This window comes from Polypterus senegalus, chromosome 3 (assembly GCF_016835505.1).
Source record: "Polypterus senegalus isolate Bchr_013 chromosome 3, ASM1683550v1, whole genome shotgun sequence".
Taxonomy (NCBI): Eukaryota; Metazoa; Chordata; class Cladistia; order Polypteriformes; family Polypteridae; genus Polypterus; species Polypterus senegalus.
This window is the reverse complement of record NC_053156.1, coordinates 129,748,864-129,767,570: the sequence shown is the minus strand read 5'-3', so window position 1 is coordinate 129,767,570 and position 18,707 is coordinate 129,748,864. Positions and strand designations below refer to the sequence as shown.

At 37.2% G+C, this 18,707-nt stretch overlaps 1 protein-coding gene across 1 annotated transcript in view; it reads right to left on the bottom strand.

Moving 5' to 3' along the window:
* Window positions 1–18,707, bottom strand: part of amd1 (adenosylmethionine decarboxylase 1) — a 65,549-nt gene that overhangs the window by 16,221 nt on the left and 30,621 nt on the right. The window contains exon 2 of the mRNA XM_039747935.1: window positions 8,227–8,313. Within this exon, the coding sequence (XP_039603869.1) occupies window positions 8,227–8,313 (87 nt within the window). The remainder of the gene's footprint in view (window positions 1–8,226; window positions 8,314–18,707) is intronic.

Genomic DNA, 18,707 nt, shown 5'->3' with positions numbered 1-18,707 from the left:
GGATAAAAAAGGTCAAAGTCAAACAAGCTGCCAGGATGTAACATTTATATTTGAATGTTTAAAGAAGCTCCAGAGTAAACTCCTTGATTCTCTAAACTCCTGACAAGTAATTTTTTGGAAATTTTTGCACACTGGGAAAATTTCTAATGACTGGTAGCTTTATCGTCCTTATGATAAAAAGGGTGATTAGGCATATCTGAACAATAGGCTAGCATACCTAACAACCTAAATCCTTGTAGCACTCAGTGTGGTTCCTGTTAAAGTCACTCCCTCTACCGTTTTTATATTTGCTCATACTGAGGGTTTTGTTAAAGTGACCCAATCTGCAGTTCTTATATTTGCTCATATTTGGACCTGCGTCTATATTGCAAGTGCACAGAAATCGTTGCAGCACAGAGTTTCCAGAGGAAAAGGTTTTTTTCTGCATTCCTGAGGCTTTTGTTAAAGTGACCCCCATCCGCTGTTATTATATTTGCTCATATTTGGACCTACGTCCATATTGCAAAAAGTGTGCAGAAACCCTTGCAGCACATACTGTGTCCTGAGCAAAAGTTTTGTCACACTGAAATGCTGAGGGTTTTGTTAAAGTGGCCCATCTGCCATTCCTTTTTTTGTTCATATCTTGCCCTGCCGTAGTGCAAGTGTGCATTGATTATCCAACAGGCTTTCACTTTCCCACTCAAAATTCTTATTCATAGGTACTTTAAATTTTTTCCAAATGTTTTAATAATATGAGTTAAAAAAGTGTTCAGAAAACAACACGTCTCAGTTATTTCAGAAAAGAGACGCCACAAACTAATGAAGGCGCAGCGTCAACTGCTGATGTGGCAATTTCAGACAAGGACATTGCAGAAGCTGGTCCATTGGGGAAATCTCTTCAGCACACACTCTGCCAATTGATAAATCTAAGCACCGCTTATCTGGCATAAACAAACTGGTTTAAACATTTTGATTGGCTAATGGTCAAAGAACGTGGTATGTGGTGCTCATTGTGCATGAAATATTCAAACACCCCCCAAGGAAGGAGTTAAATTGAGTAAATGTGCCATACACAAGAATTCAAAAAGAAAGCTTGCTGGACCATGAAAAAAGTAAAACGCACATTGAGTCTTCTGCTGACCTTTTAGGAAAGCGTGTACTAGAGCACACTGGAATCGGTCAAATTGAAAGATCTGTATCTGTGTTAAATAACTTAGAGAGATGCCTTTGTGGGAGCTTTAAGATCCATGTATTGGTTGGCAAAAAATGAGTAGCCACATACGTTGTTTGAAAAGCTGTTGGAACACTGTAAAAAAAACAGGTTGTTCCTTTTTACAACATCTCAATATTGGTAAAAATGCACATTACACCTCTGAAAGAATAATACAAGAGCTGCTGGATGTCTTAGCATCAGAAATAAAGTCTAACATACTGAAAAATATACACGCTGAAAATTTCAGTATTCTGTGTGATGAAACTACAGACATCTCAGTTATAAAACAATTATTTACATTAAATATGTTTGCCAGGTCACTAAAGAGGTCAGAATTAGTTTTGTATCAACCTGAAATATGACTGATGGCAAAGCGGAGACTATAACCAACACACTGAGTGAGACAATGGACACTCTAGGATTGAAAACTGCCAATCTAGTTGGATTAGGGTGAGATGGAATGGCTGTTATGATTGGGAAACAGAAATGTGTGGAAAAACTGCTTAAAGATAAAATATTTGGACTCTTGGTCAACTGCCACTGTGTAAACCACCGAATGGCCCTTGCAAGTTCCCATGCAGCAGCTGCTGTACCTTATTTAACAAAACTGAACGACATCTTAAGGCAGCTGTTCCATTTCTTCCAAAATTCTTCAGTTAGGATGGCAGGTTTTTAACAGAAATCCAAAATACTCTGAACATTCCCCAGATTGAGCTGAAAATGGCCAGTGACACTAGATGGCTGTTTGATGACTTTGCAGTAGAGACACTACGACAGTGTATGATGAGTGCCATAGCTGTGCTGGAAAGAGAGGCCACTGAATGAAATGACATCACAGCTGAAGGATTAAGCAGATGTATTAAAACATACAATTTTGTTTCATCTCTGATGATGCTTTCAGACATATTACCTTTGTTGTCCAAACTATCTAAGGCTAGGCAAAGGCAAGATGTCAATCTTACTGAAATTGAGCCAATTTTGCTCCCCACAAAATTGTCTATCATGAAGTTGAAAGACACTCCTGGGAGATATTTTCAAAGCCTTCATCATTGTTTGGCAGAGGAATGGTCAGATCTCTGCATTCTTTATACACAGAGTGATGTAATGTCATTCAAAACTGCAATATATGATAAATACCTAGAGACAGTTGTCAAGCCAATTATTTCCAGCTTTTCAAAAGTTTTCAATGCAGAAACTCACGATTCAAGTGAGTCTGCTGAAATTATTTTCGATCATTACTCCAAAGTGGTAGTCCTCCAATTTTAAAATTTGAAAGTAGCAGGCAAGAATGGACAGTTGTGTTTAAAAATGATCTGAAGTCAATCATACAAAGACTTCAGTCCAAAACAGATTTTACTAAAAATGACAACAACATCAGAGCTCACAGTCGTTTCCAAATTTAGCCAAACTAGTTCATATTGGGCCAGTGAGCACAGCTGAATGTGAAAGGGGGTTTTCTGCACTTAAAAGGATCAAGTTGGCTTTGAAGAATATTTTTAAAATTTTCTTCATTAGGTTTCCCATACTTTTTTCATTGCTTTCACTTTTCCTGACAGCAACAATACTTGTGCCTCTTGGTTTGTCATTACAATTGTTATTTAAAATTTGTTAGGGTTGCCGGATCCTGAATTTGATACTTCTTAAATTTAATAAAAATATTCTGGCATAAGTGTCAAACCTTAAAAAAAAAAAAAGAAGTCCTATTGAGCATTGGAAAATAATAATTAACAAAAATAGTGCACATTTAATTTTCCCCACCACAAATTTCCCCTTCTCACCATCCAGCTGGAAAAAATTTCTGGGGAGAACACTGCATACTATGTCTGCATTAAGGGATGTGCCAGTGAGGTAGTAGGAATCAAGCTCTCCGTGTCATCTGCTCTATAGCTGCTTGGACATGGATAACACCTGCACTGTGATGCTTCAGGTCAGTTATGCCCCCATGGGTGACTGAAAATGCTCCATGGCAAGTGTATTTGTCAACAGGGACAGGACTGACCCAACTATCATTTAATTTCGTATTCATACCTGTGCCTCGACAACCTCAATTTCATATTCATACCTATACCTCGACAGCCTCTTATGTTTCAAGGGCAATAATGCCAAGGATGAAACGGACATGCAATCTCACGCAGCATGCAGGGATTGTCCTGCAACATTAGTAAAGCACAAAACTCATTCAATCTGCTTGTTAAACTGGTTTGATTTTAATTGTTCTCATGTTACTCTGTGCACTTTGAAGAGGTAGTGTATATCTGAAACGTCATGTCTGTTACTGATCCAATATAATACACAATTCCAATTCAATCTCATATTACAAGGGACACATTCTGTTACAAACTGTTTTTTAACAAAATCCTTATTAATGAATTTTTTTTTTAGTTCTGGCCAATTTTCTATATAACTAAATATATATGTTGAGAAACTAATAATAGCAAATTTTATTTTATCTACAAAACTCATTACAATGAAGTAATTCTTCATAAAAAAGCAGCAAAGCACATGTATTTTTCTGCACTTGACACAAACCACAATTCAGGTGCTCTTCTGAACAGCCAGATTACATGTTTTATGTCACTTGGTTTACTCAAATAGTCATCAAAATCTTGATGTGGATTGGAGCTCGAGAAGGGTTACTGCAGACCAGAGGCACTGTGAGTGTATCTAGGGGGCGGGATAACTGTCAATCAAATTTGACTTTAGCTGGATTTACAGAGCTGTGACCCTTATTACTTATTTCCGGGTTTCTTGAAGTATGGTTTGATTTCACAAAACACACTGATCGGACCGAGGACTGATTTTTGGTTTGCCATTCAGCAAAATTGCTGACTCTGGAAATTTCTCTAGTGTTTATACTACTCAACAAGTTTTCAACTTTTACAAAAATTGGTCAAGGTTTTACCCTATGAACACCTGCTCACCATGCCTTGAATTCCAGAATTCACACTAAAACCCTGCGTGCAGACAAAACGGCCGACTGTGAGAGGCAGCATATTGTTGAGAGTCAGATTCAGCTCGCTAAATTGAATGCATCTGCTATATATATATATATTTTTTTTTTAAAATGATACTAGAAATAACATAGTACACCCCCCCAAAGTTAATCCATTGGACTCTCAGCATTCCCTTTTAAGCAGGTTATACTCTTTCACTGGGATAGATCTTCCCAAACTATGTTGAACAATTTCAAAACTGAAACCCTCCACCTGCACCCTGTTAGTTGTGGTGACTGTACTTCGGAAACCTAAGATGTTGTACACAGAGCACCACAAGGATCTATTCTGTGTCCACTACATTACTTTTTCCAATGTACATGCTTTCATTAGGTCAGATCATCTCAAAGCACAAGGTGAGCTACCACAGCTATGCAGATGACACAGTATTTATCTATAGCACCTGATGACCGTGATTGTCTGTTTCTGTGTCTTAGCAGTTATTTCTGACTGGAAATACTTTCTCAAACTAAAGAAGGATAAAACACTTAAATGAATGGCAAGCATGGATATATAGTGAAGATTTTAGAAACAAACTTGATGCCTTAGGCTTAAAACCCAAACTAGAAGTTAACAATTTAGGGGTTAACTATCGACTTAGACCTAAACTTTAAATTGCATATTAACCAGGTTACTAGGTGTGCATGTTTTCACTTAATATAAAAAAGTTACACCTCTTGTAACTTTTCAAGAAAAATTAATTCATCCTTTTACTTTTTGCCACTATATTACTGTAATGGATTCCTGACAGGACTATGCAAGACAATCGGTTGCAATTAGTGCAGAATGCAGCAGATAGACTAAGAACTAAGAAAATTAAACCTGAGCACATCACTAGTTTTAAGCACTGTTACATTGGTTACTTGTGTCGTTCAGAACTGAATTTAAAATAGTACTAATGGTTTCCAATGCTTTAAATAATCTTGCTCTGTCCTATATTTTGGAATGATATTCCCCTGCACTCCAAGTGTGAACCTTAGATCTTTGAATGGAGGTCTGCTTATAATTCCAAGAGCCAAACTTAAATGTTGTGAGGTGGCCTTGTGCTGTTATGCATCCAAAATCTAGAATAATTTACTGACAGAAATTTGCCAGGCTAGTACTGTGGATCATTTCAAAAAACTGCTAAAAGGGTTTTTTTTTGTAGCTACATTTTAATTAGTATTCCTGACAAGACTACAAGTGCACAGAATTACATATTCTTCAGGGATCTGCAATCTGTGCTAATCTCTGCCACTAAGGAAGAACCTTAAAAGATAGCAGAGAATAGCAATCTACACCAGCACCACCACCTGATGAATACATCTTTCAGCCCTTTGTGTTGATGGATTGAAGGTGGATGTCCTAGCTGTCCACCAGACCAACATCATCAAATACTATCTTGTGAAGCCTGAAAATAAAGGGGACTGATTTAAGAACATTTAAGTTAGGTAGAATGCTCAGTAGGGGCTGGCCGGTCTTTTTGGCCTTGGAACCCCAACAGATTGTTTTTTTTTGTTTATTCTGTCCCTCCAGCAATTGATCTTACATTATTCTTTGTTACTTATTTTTTAATATTGTTGCCTAATCTTATTTTTCATTTCATGTAACTTTTTGTCATCCTGTAAAGCACATTGAGCTACACTGTTCGTATGAAAATGTGATATATAAATAAATGATGTTGTTGCAAAGTGTAGGTACTTGACTGGCCTATCTGCAGTTCAGACCTGTCTTCTATTTAAAAACATGTGGTGCATTATAAAGTACAGATGTCACAAGAACCAAAACTGCGGTACCAAGTCGATTAATGCCAAAAATGTAACGCCACTAGTATTTTTTTTTTAAAACAACAAATGATTGCGTACTACACTGTGACAGCAAGTATACATGTTGCTTCAAAAGGCAAAAAAAGTGATAAAAGTGTGAGTAAAAATTACATGTGAAAATTAGCCCCACATTAAAAACATCTTGAAAATAACAAAAACTAAGAAATCAACGGGTGTGGGTCTGCATGTGTCAATGCTCACTCCAGTGCTGATTCAGGTACTTGGATGATCATGAATTCATGTGCATATGCAAGCAGATCAGGCAAGTGCCTCACTCCTTGGAATAGGCAGTGGACTGCATCTGAATCCCAAATGTGCAATATATAAAGAAGCCTGCATGGCAGAGAAAAAGAAAAACATCAAGACGATCTAAGAAAGATAATCAAAAAGACAGTCAGGTCATACCAAAGAGAAAATGGAGGTTAAGAAAGAAGTGAGAGACAGGATGACGAAGAGACTGTGATGTTAAAGAGAGGAGGCAAGTGGTCGGAAGTATGTCCCAAGGAAGCGAGCAGTAGGCTTGTACTTGAATGTAGGGTTGAAGAAAGGATGCTCCAATTGAGCACAAAGAGGAGCAGGTACAGCCCCATTTTGCAAAGTTCCCCTTTAGAATGTAACGGACTAGCTGAGGGGAATGTGAGTGGGGCACAGGGCAGAGTCCTATGGATGCCAGCAGACTGGATTGTTGGATGACAGCACCTGTTGATGGGCACCTCCTCATGCTGCAAGGTCCTGATGGGATAAGATGAGAAGCAGCCAGATTTTAGAGAAGGTGGGGGCTTGTGTTTACTTTAGATGGACGGACAGATTCCAGTTGTGATTACAACCTTGTTTTTACTAGATTTATTTACTTGGATTTTAACCTTTTTGATGGATTATTACAGTATCTATTGAAAATTACTGAACTTTTAAACACCTTTTGATTGATTGTATGAAGAGTACCAGGCACTTTTGCACCCGTTCCTTGTTGACTGAGTATGTCCTCTGGGTTCTAGAGGATCCCGGAAGCAACTAGGAAGCATGGAGCTTCCACAGTCCCAATAAAGGAAAGGAGGTTCTGCATTCATTCTCTGATCCAAGCATTTGCAGTCATGTCATCCAAGCATTTGCAGGCATCAGAAATTACATGTATCTAGGACTGTTGGAGGAAACCACCCACCTTATGTACTAATAACAGCGGAGGCAAGTAAAAATCAAGGCAAGTTTCACATGAGAAACAAACAGGAAAAGTGGTTGTTTGACTTGTGCACACCAGCGATGAAATGAGCGACTCCATTGGTTAATACCAAAATAAAATTTGTTAATAGTGTTTCATTGCTTTGAAGTACAAAGCACACCTCTCTAGTAATATGACATATATGGTAACAGAATTGCAGAGACAATTCTTTTTCATTTTAAGCAGTAGTGTATCAGTTGAAAATGTCAGAATAAAGTTAGTGTGCACACGGTAAGATGCACAAGGTACTCCAAGAGGATATTCTTAATAAATCCTATACTGAATTCTTGATTGTAACTTCCCCTCAATTTGTTGTCACATCAGAAGAATCCTGATTGTCCATCACAAATTAAACTCCAATCTTGCATCATAATTTGATATTTATAAATGCCAATACCAGTTTACTTAAATGACAGCTGGACAACTACTTGATTGATATATAACCAATAGTATGTATGTATCTTATGTTCTATTACAGAAAAGGCACCACATTATCCTTTTTTAATTTAAAAAGTGGAGTATGAGGTATTATTGTAATATTTCACTAGTATTGTTATCAAGCCCTAATAATCAAAGAATGTTATTTAAAGAAAAGGTGATGCAACACAGAGGTAAACACTTTTGTCCCAGATTTTGAACAACATATCGCAGGCATCACATTTAGAATGAGCTTTTATTTAAACATTACATATCTTGTCTTTGTCAATTTCAATTTAATGTAGGTAAAAGAGCATTTACAAATAAGTGATTTGTTTTTTTTTTTTTTGCATTTTACAACCTGTCCAACATTTTTGTAAATTGGATTGTATTTGTGATTATCCATGTATTATATATACCCACAGAATAATTTAACTGAATTATTACCCATGTATTATATACCCACAGAATAATTTAACTGAATTTTTTAAATAAAAATCCTGAGCAACCTTACAACCTGTTAAACATTTAAATACCACCATATATAATACCCAGTGATACAAATTAGAAAAACAGAGTTGGTTTACCAGGTTAAATACACACCTGAGTATATAAGCTTCCTGCTTGTCAGTCTTTGTCACACTTATGATCAAACAATGCACATTCTCCAACAGTTTGTCCCACTCAAACCTAAGAGAAAAGAACAAATGTATTTTATTAAATGGGATTCACATTAACCATATCTGTAGCGAAAACAATTCTGTATTTTACATCAAATTAACAAGGTATAAGCAAGGTGTCTCGTGCCAAAGTCATTAGTGTATGATGCAGTAAACAACTTCCATCAAAAGCAATAAATGAGGTTTTTATATCACCAAAGCTACCATCCTTTCAAATAAATCATACATTTCCATGTTGTCTGCTCTATTTCTTTATTTAAAATATGCAATTTACATGTGTAAACCCCCAAGGCAAACACTGAATCTGCTTTTAACAAATACCCCAACTATGTTGAGCCACACACAGAGTGACAGGCTCATTACCATTGGATAGCTGAGGTGCCGAGCATTCTGATGATGTATAGTTGTCTATGACTGGTCATTTGTAATACATGTTATAGCTGTGCATAAATGTCAACAAATGTAATGCCCATCTAACAGCTCATCCTTACACATTGTTGTGCATTGTTACACACAAAGCTTGAGTGAAACTCTGAGAAAAATTTTGACTTTATTCTGTATGACACGTTTGATGAAGTACGAAACTAAGCTTACGTACAGCTTAGCATAACTTTGGTTTGCAGCATGCACTTTTACAGTTCAGTCAGCTGCATGTTCTTCCTATTTGTTTCCTTAACAGTGCCCTTGGAATTTCTGAGTACAGAAAATGTTTCTTATCGTACTAATGAGTAATTGTCATGCTGTACTTTCAGGATCCCAATCCCGATCAAATGTCACTGTGTCACACTGCTTGCATTGCTAAGTCACAAGCATATGGGAGGCGTCGAGATATATATATATATATATATATATATATATATATATATATATATATATATATATATATATATAGATATAGAGACTCAAAGGCGTTGGAGAGAAGAAAAAAGAAAAAGAATAATCTAGGTGCAAATTCAGAAAATAATGAAAGTAATTATCAGCCCGGAACAAGTGGAATTGGAAAAAAAAAAAGACGTTCACAAACGTTGGCGCTATACACATGCAGAGCAGGTTAGAGATTATGAAAGCAGTGGAATTCGAAAAGCTCAAAAAAATAAAAATGGAAGTAGGAAAATTAGAAAATATAAAAAAAGAAAGTAAAGATCGCTGTAGCGCAAACAGAAATTATTACTCAAAAAAGGGAAAATAATCACCATGGACCAGGTGTCACTGAAAAAAAAGCAGGACAAAGCGAGGTCAGAAATAAGACAGTAGAAAAAAAAAAGTAAAATGTCATAAAGAGGCTAAAGAACAAGGGGGGCAAACACATGCAGAGCAGGTTAGAGATAATGAAAACTGGAATTGAAAAGACTCAAAAAAACAACAAAAAAATAAATAAATAAATAAACCGCAGGCATGAAACACATGCAGAGCAAGATAGAGTATGAAAGCAGAAAAAAACGAAAGTGTCAAAAAAAAAAAAAGTTAAGATCGCATTAGCGCAAAAAAAGATAAAATTATTACTCGGAGAAATAACGAAAAGGTGAACAGAGATCGAATATATGGACATAGGTGATATGTTAGAAGTATGTAAATATTGCAAGGCTTTAAAGTTTAAGCCAGAGGATTTCAAAAACAGGGTTTACCGCACATGCATTTATTGGTTACTTTGCAAAAAAAAAAAAGATTAACTGCTGATGATGTACATCGTTTTGTCTGTGCTGAAATTCTAAACAGAGAAACCTATCCTGAAATATGGTACAAAGTCATTAAACACATGTCTCACTGACCTCATTTAAAAGATTCAGCATATTGGGACTTGAAAGATTCCAAATATTGTTTTTACAGAAGTTCTGAAATAAAAGTGAAACTAATGAAATAGGAACAACTTTTCAATTTCCAAAATCCTCTTTCTAGAGATGTTGTTGGACAATCTCTTAAAATATCCTAATGAAGAAATATTACCTGTATCAAGCAAAACATTTTCCAAACCATTACTTTCTAACCTTGAAGATATACAGTATAGCATTACAACATACATGAAGAAAAAGATGTAAATAATGCTATTGATACTTACTTAGAATTTAATTTATTTTTAAAAATGTTCTCCTACCTTTGTAAAATTAAAAAAAAAACAAAAACAAAACACTCTTGTTGCCTGTTTTCCCTTGGTGCTTGTTTTGCTTAATGGTTAACCCAGGGCTACTTTGTTATTATTAAAGACTAAAAAATGTATCTGCATGCATACTTTAAAAGTAGATTATTTTCTGTTGGCAGCACAGTATTATTGTCATCGGTTTGAAGTACTTTATTTCCTAATTTTTCAAGTCTCTGTGGATTATTTTTAATTACTCAGTTGTTTAACATTTGTAAAATGCACAAGTAAGCATTCTGCAGAAAGAATGTTAATACAATCTCACAATCTCAACTGACCCCCTCAAAAATCAATAGTTTTAAGGGCTGAGAAAAACATCAATACTCAAGATTTAATACAAGAATATTCTTGGTGTGAAAATGGACGTTACGTTTTAAAGCTTTATTCCCCCTATGTTTGGACTGGTGTACTCAAGAATCCATTTTATGTTACAGTCGTATTTATTTATTTTTTGGGGAAAAAGCTTCACTTGAGAACAAGTGGCAAATTAATTTATACCATGATTATGAAAAATAACTGACCCATCATTCTTATCCGTTAATTAGAAAAGACTGGTTTAAAACCCAAGTCAAACCAACATCTTTCTTTTTGATCATTGGGTTTAATGACTTGTTGATTTATGGTTTTGTTGATCTGTTTTTAACACCACTGCATGAAATATAGGAAGGGAGACTTGTCTATTACCGTGTTTTATAACCGAAAATAAGGCCGGGTCTTATATTATTTTTTTCTCCAAAAGATGCACTAGGCCTTATTTTCAGGAGATATCTTATATTCATTCATGTACAACAAAATACATTTATTCAAATAGTCATGTCATCTTCTTCTGGAATTTCATCATAACTCTCCATATTCAAACCCTGAATTCCAGCCTGAATTTCTTGCTACTCAGGTCGCTTTACAGAACAATTTGTGCACTTCAATGTTTGATGAATGGCTCGATGTGGTGAAGCAAAATGCTGGCATACAAATGTATTCATGTTGCCTTTATATTCAAGTGTTCCATATTCCCCAAAGTAATGACACAATACATTTTAAAAGTCTCACATACCATCTTCTGTGCTTTTTTTTTTGTACTTACAATAGCATCAGAATGTACGGCGGTGTATTTGAGCCACAGAGAAAAAAATAAGTACATAATGAAAAGGTCTATTTTGTGATTAAAGTGGAAATTTCAGCTTTAAACTTGAAATGTCCACTTTAATCTCGTACTTTACTTTATCATTAAAGCAGACTGTCGTAAACATCATCTCAGTTGTTAATCGCAACATACTTCTGGGGTTTCCCCCTGACCAGAGAGCAGCGGCAAGCAGCAATAGATCGCCACACAGAACACATTACATTTATAATACTCCAATCTCTCCGAACAGTTAGAATTCTTAGATTTATACATGACACCACTTTCATCATGAAATTTATTAAAATATGTATGTCATATTTACAGATAAATCATTAAATTTGTTTAAATAATGAATACTGTTCATTACCGCAATATATCTGAAAAGGATGTTTATTGATTAAATCCATCAATCCAGGGATGTGTCCATTCCAGCAAGCATTGGGCACCAGTGAGAAACTGTCCCTTGACAAGGCCTCAGCTCATCGAAAGGTGAATACAAGCACACACATACACTAGCGTCATTTTAGCGGCACCAAATCCTCAAATCTGCATATCTTTGGAAGGAAACCGGAGCACAGTGTGGAATACAAGCAGGAAATACCAGCAACATAACTCCCTGCGAGACAGCAGTGCTATTGCTCCACCACCGTGACACCCCCATGTGTGTAATTATTCCCCCATGTGTGTAATTAACAGTATTCATTGTTTAAACGAAAATTATATGTAAAATGTAACATACACATTTTAATGCATTTCATCATGAAAGTGATATCAAGTATAAATCTAAAGATTCTAAATGTGCAGAGTGTTGGAATATCATACATTTAATTTGTTCTGTGTGGCGATCTATTGCTGCTTTCTGCTGCTGTCAGGTCCAAGAAGCTCGTAGCGATTAAAAACTGGGATGATGTTTACGACGGTCTGCTTTAATGATAAAGTAAACTACGAGGTTAAAGTGGATATTTCGAGATTAAAGCCTGCATGTTAATGGGGGTACGGTTGGAATGATAAAGGAAATGGGTACCTGAACAATGTAAAGTAAGTCTAAAATACCTACTACACAATAACTATAATCGTAATAAACAAACAATAAAACAGCGGAGAAGCCGTGGATTAAATGAAAATGCTGTAGTTATCAGCAGGGAGACGTGAATCCCATAGCGAAGCAAGGAATGGAATGTAGAGACCAGAGCGACGGACGGCCTTATATAGGCAGGCAGCCAACAACGTGGGAAGCGTTGGGATGGGGGACCCAACGCCGCCTCACACGGTGACCGAGCTGCAGGCTATGGATGTACAGGGTGGCCCATGAAAAAGTGGCCTGCCTTAACCAAGATGGCTGCATTATGTGGTGAAGAGAAAAACGATCAAATGTGGTATTCACATTTACAGAAGATGCTGAAAGTGATCTCCTTATGTGTCAATACATCTGTGTCCCCGTTTCAGCATGTTCATGCACACTCTTTGCAATGTCATGGGATCTATTGGAGGCAGGCCACTTTTTCGTGGGCCACCCTATATATGTACGTAAGTAGGATTCAGTTAGTGTTGGGGACCCGCGTACCAAATTTCTTGAAAATGGGCCCATAAGTAACAAAGACCATTGAAAAGTTCAATATGGTGGCTGACAGTGGCATCATACCACTGAAATAAGTATGTACATTGGTTTCGGTTAGCGCAGGGAAGCCACCTACCAAATTTTGTGAATATGGGGCCATAAATAAGAAAGTTCAACATGGCGGACATTGTTGACCGTTATGACCGTTACGCGTAGAATTTCGAAATGAAAACTGCTTAACTTAAAGTAAGCTGTGAGGAATGAGCCTGCCAAAGTTCAGCCTTCTACCTACACGGGAAGTTGGAGAATTAGTGATGTTGTAAAGTTCAATATGGCGGCCAACAGTGGCGTCATACCACCGAAATAAGTACGTACATCGGTTTTGGTTAGCGCAGGGAAGCCGCCTACCAAATTTCGTGAAGATGGGGCCATAAATAAGAAAGTTCAACATGGCGGACGTTGTCGACCGTTATGACCGTTACGTGTAGAATTTTGAAATGAAACCTGCTTAACTTTTGTAAGTAAGCTGTAAGGAATACGCCTGCCAAATTTCAGCTTTCTACCTACATGGGAAGTTGGAGAATTAGTGATGATTCAGTGAGTGAGTGAGTCAGTCAGTGAGGGCTTTGCCTTTTAAATAAAACAAAAAAGACGACACAAAAGATGGTGAGACTTTTAAAATGTATCGTGTCATTACGTTCGGTAACTATCTACATGTGACAGAAAGCCTCTATGCCGATCCTATGGAATGGATGCTTCGATGTGGTGAAGCAAAATGCCGACATACAGATGCATTTGTGGTGCTTTTATATTCAAGCGTCGCATATTCCCAATCGTGATGACACGATACATTTTAAAAGTCTCACATACCATCTTTTGTGCCGTTTTTTTTTGCAACTTCACAGCGGCAACATAATGTATAGCGCTGTATTTGAGCCACTGACAAAAAAATAAAAGACACGGTGAAAACGTTTTATTTGTGATTAAAGTGGAAATTTTGGCTTTAATCTCGAAATGTCCACTTTAACCTCATAGTTTACTTTATTATTAAAACAGACCATCGTAAATGTCATACCAGTTTTAATCGCTACGAGCTTCTTGGACCTGACAGCAGGTAAAGTAAAAAAATAAAAAATAGACGGCACAAAAGATGGTATGTGAGACTTTTAAAATGTATCGTGTCATTACGATCGAATATGCAACGCTTGAATATAAAAGCACCACGAATGCATCTGTATGTCAGCATTTTGCTTCACCACTTTGAACCATTCATCAAACAGCAAAGCGCACACATCGATCCCCGAAGGATCTCCATAGAGGCTTGCTGTTACATGTAGATAGTAAACAGAGACTCTGACGTCACGTTCCGACTTTTAGCACACTCGCCCCGACTTTTGCTGGTACTGCAACTCGCGCACGTGTCGCGTTAATTTCTGAGGACCTGCTCAGAGGACGCGTGAAATGAACGCTGGGAACGCGTGACAGCCATGATGCGGGCACGTACGCGCGTTCTGAGTGTGAAGTATAAATCGGCCCTTACTGTTTGAGGTAACAGCATTAACTGATGAGCCATTATCCCTCCCAGTTCATATTTATATATCAGACTGTGTATGGACCACTTTAATTGACCACAGTCTAATTGACTGTAGGACTTAATTGAAAATTGTTTAGAATCATCCAATTACATCTATAGCCACCCAACATATGGGATCATTTGCTTATTTATACATCATAATACCAGCAACATAAATATTTAGCCAGTGGTAAGCAAACACTTGCCTTACACCAGCATTTTAGCATTTATTAAATAAATTAAGACATTCCCCCAAGCTCCTTGCTCAGGTTGGCTCATTTACACTATAAAATCACTCTTGTCAGAGAGAAAAGTGGTTCAGCCTGTTGCATTAAGCAACATGTTGAATTTACATACATGTATTTGTTTGCTATTACAACTATGAAAAAATATTGTTAAGAGTTCCAAAATGAGCATTGGAGAATATAAATGTCAAAACTTGGTAATCCATAAAAGGATTATTATAGAAATGTACTGCCAACTATTACACATTATGTTCAAACTTATTCCTGGAAAATTGCATCCCTTGATAACAAAATGCATGGAATTTAACAATAAGCATAAAACAATTTTTACCAACAATTATAAACTGAGAACATACTCTCCTGAATTTTACGTACCATGTACACACGCACGGATACAGTTTTCATTCAACAAGCTTTGCTGACAAGATCAGTTCTGCATGTCAAAAAAAACTTATCTAAGAATGTCTTGCAGAATGCTCACCTTATATGAACTGAATATTATTACACCTACAGGAATATATTTTACTTTATTAACTGGTTAAAATACATTTAGAAAGCCTTATTTATTATATAGATATAGAATCATTTATATTTTATGAACTAAATATCAATTAAATGTCAATGCCTAAAAAATATTGACACAAATTGAGATTACTTGGGATTCAGTTTCCAATAACTGAATTCAACCACACATTCCCTGTGTCTGTTTAACAGTTCTATGCATTAGTTTGGGGTATTCTGTCTAGTGTCTACTATTCTGTAAAGTATCTTGTATTTATTAGTCACTTCATATCATGCTCAGCATTTAATAAATGACACTGCAGTCTTCACACCTAACAATTAAACACCAGTCCTGATTACCCTAATTCTGTATGTGGGAGGGATTAAACTTGCATTTTCAAATTTTAAGAAGCTCTTTATATTTCAATAAAATATAATAATGTGAAAAAGAAAGTACACCTCTTTCAATTCTAAGGTTTTACGTATCAGGACATAAAACATATGGTCCTTAGCAAGTCTTAAAATGAGGTAATTAACAACCTCAGTTGAACAACACCAAATGACAAATTACACAGTGTCATTATTTAATAAAAACTAACCCAAAAATGCAGCAGCAATATGTGAAAAATTAAGTGCACCATTGCTGCTTCAATAGGAATTAAGAGAGCAAGTTGCAGCTAGGTGCTGCTAATCAAATGCACTTCATTAATCGATCATCAGCAAGTGTGACCACCTATCTAAATGCGGAAGTTTTGGCATTTTGGTTTGTATCATTTAGATGTGTATTAACACAATGCCAAGGATCAAAAACATCAGCAATGATCTTAGAGAAGCAACTGTTGCTTCCAATCTATCTGGGGAGCATTATAAGACCATATCCAACCAATTTGAAGTTTACAATTCTACAGTGAGGCTGAATTCGCAAGTGGAAAACATTCAAGACAGTTGCCATTCTTCCCAGGAGTGGACATCCCAGCAAATTCACCTCAAGGTCAGATCATGGAATGCTCAGAGTAATTGCAAAAAAAGCCAAGAGCCATGTCTCAGACTCTAAAGACATTAGTTAGCAGGTTAAATGTTAAAGACAGTACAATTGGAAAAAGACTGAACAAGTATGGCTTGTTTGGAAGGGTGTCCAGGAGAAAGCCTCTTCTCTCAAAAAAGAACATGGCAGCAAAATGTCCTTTGGACAGATGAGACCAAAGTGGAGATGCTTGGCCATATAATGCACAGTACCATGTTTGGAGAAAACCAAACACAGCATGTTAGCGCATACCACCTCATACTGTCAAGAAAAGTTGTGGAGGGATGATAATTTGTACTTGTTTTGCAACCATAGGGCCTAGGCAACTTGCAGCCATTGAGTCCACCATGAATTTCTCTGTATTCCAGAGTCAAATGTGACTATATATAATGTCAAATCTGTCCTTCAGCTAAGGTTTGACCAAAACTGGGTACTGCAACATGACAATGAGCCCAAGCACACCAGCAAATTTACAACAGAATGGCTAAGCAAGAATCAAGGAGTTGCAATGGCCAGTCAAAGTCCAGACCTCAACCCTATTGAAATGCTGCAACAGGATCTCAAGAGAGCTCTTAATAAACTAATGCCTGCAAACCTAAATGAACTGAAACAACATTGTAAAGAAACATGGGCCAAAACTCCTCAACAGCGATTTGAGAGACTGATGAAGTCATACAGAGAACGATTACTTTCAAGTCATTGCCACTAAAGCTTTTCAATCATGGGGTGCACTTAAGTTTTCTACACATGGGTACTCCATTTTAACTTGATTTTTGTTAAATAATGACAAGGAGGAATCTGTTGTGTGTTGTTCAACACCTGAGGTTAGATTAATACTTTATTTGTTATATCCTGATAGGTAAAATACAACTGTAAGAGGGCATTTTTCTTTCGGCTGTTCCCGTTAGGTGTTGCCACAGCGGATCGTTTTCTTCTTCCATATCTTTCTGTCCTGTGCATCTTGTTCTACCACACCCATCACCTGCATGTCCTCTCTCACCACATCCATAAACCTTTGCTTATTCCTTCCTCTTTTCCTTTTCACTGACAGCTCTATCCTTAGCATCCTTCTCCTAATATATCCAGCATCTCTCCTCTGCACATGTCCAAACCAACGCAATCTCGCCTCTCTGACTTTGTCTCCCAACCGTCCAACTTGAGCTGACTCTCTAATGTACTAATTTGTAATCCTATCCATCCTCGTCACACCCAGTGCAAATCTTAGCATCTTTAACTCTGCTACCTCTAGCTCTGTCTCCTACTTTTTGGTCAGTGCCACCGTCTCCAACCCATATAACATAGCTGGTCTTACTACCGTCCTGTAGACCTTCCCTTTCACTCTTGCTGATAACCGTCTGTCACAAATTACTCCTGACACTCTTCTCCACCCATTCCACCCTGCCTGCACTCTCTGTTTCACCTCTCTTCCACAATCCCCATTACTCTGTACTGTTGATCCAAAGTATTTAAACTCATCCACCTTCGCCAACTCTACTCCCTGCTTCCTCACCATTCCACTGACCTCCCTTTCATTTACATACATGTATTGTTTTGTTCCTACTGACCTTCATTGTTCTCCTCTCTAGAGCATATCTCCACCTCTCCAGGGTCTCCTCAACCTGCTCCCTACTATCGTTACAGGTTACAATGTCATCAGCAAACATAGTCCATGGAGACTCCTGTCTAATCTCGTCTGTTAACCTGTCCATCACCATTGCAAATAAGAAAGGGCTCAGAGCTGATCCCTGATGTAATCCCACCTCCACGTTGAATGCATTCGCTGCTCCTACCACAGTCCTCTTTACTGTCACACTTCCCTTGTACATATCCTTTAAAACTTTTACATACTCTTAACTCCTTCTGACCTTCTCCCTCAACATCCTCAGAGCAAACATTGCATCTGTGGTGCTCTTTCTTGGCATTAAACCATACTGCTGCTCACTAATTATCACCTCACTTCCACTACTCTTTCCCATAACTTCATGTTGTGGCTCATCAATTTTATTCTCCTGTAATTACTGCAGTCCTGCACATCCCCCTTATTCTTAAATATCGGCACCAGTACACTTCTCCCCTCCTCAGGCATCCTCTCACTTTCCAAGATTCCATTAAACAATCTGGTTAAAAACTCCACCGCCATCTCTCCTAAACACCTTCATGCTTCCAGGGGTATGTCAACTGGACCAACGGCCTTTCCATTTTTCATCCTCTTCATAGCTATCCTTACTTCCTCCTTGCTAAACTGTTGC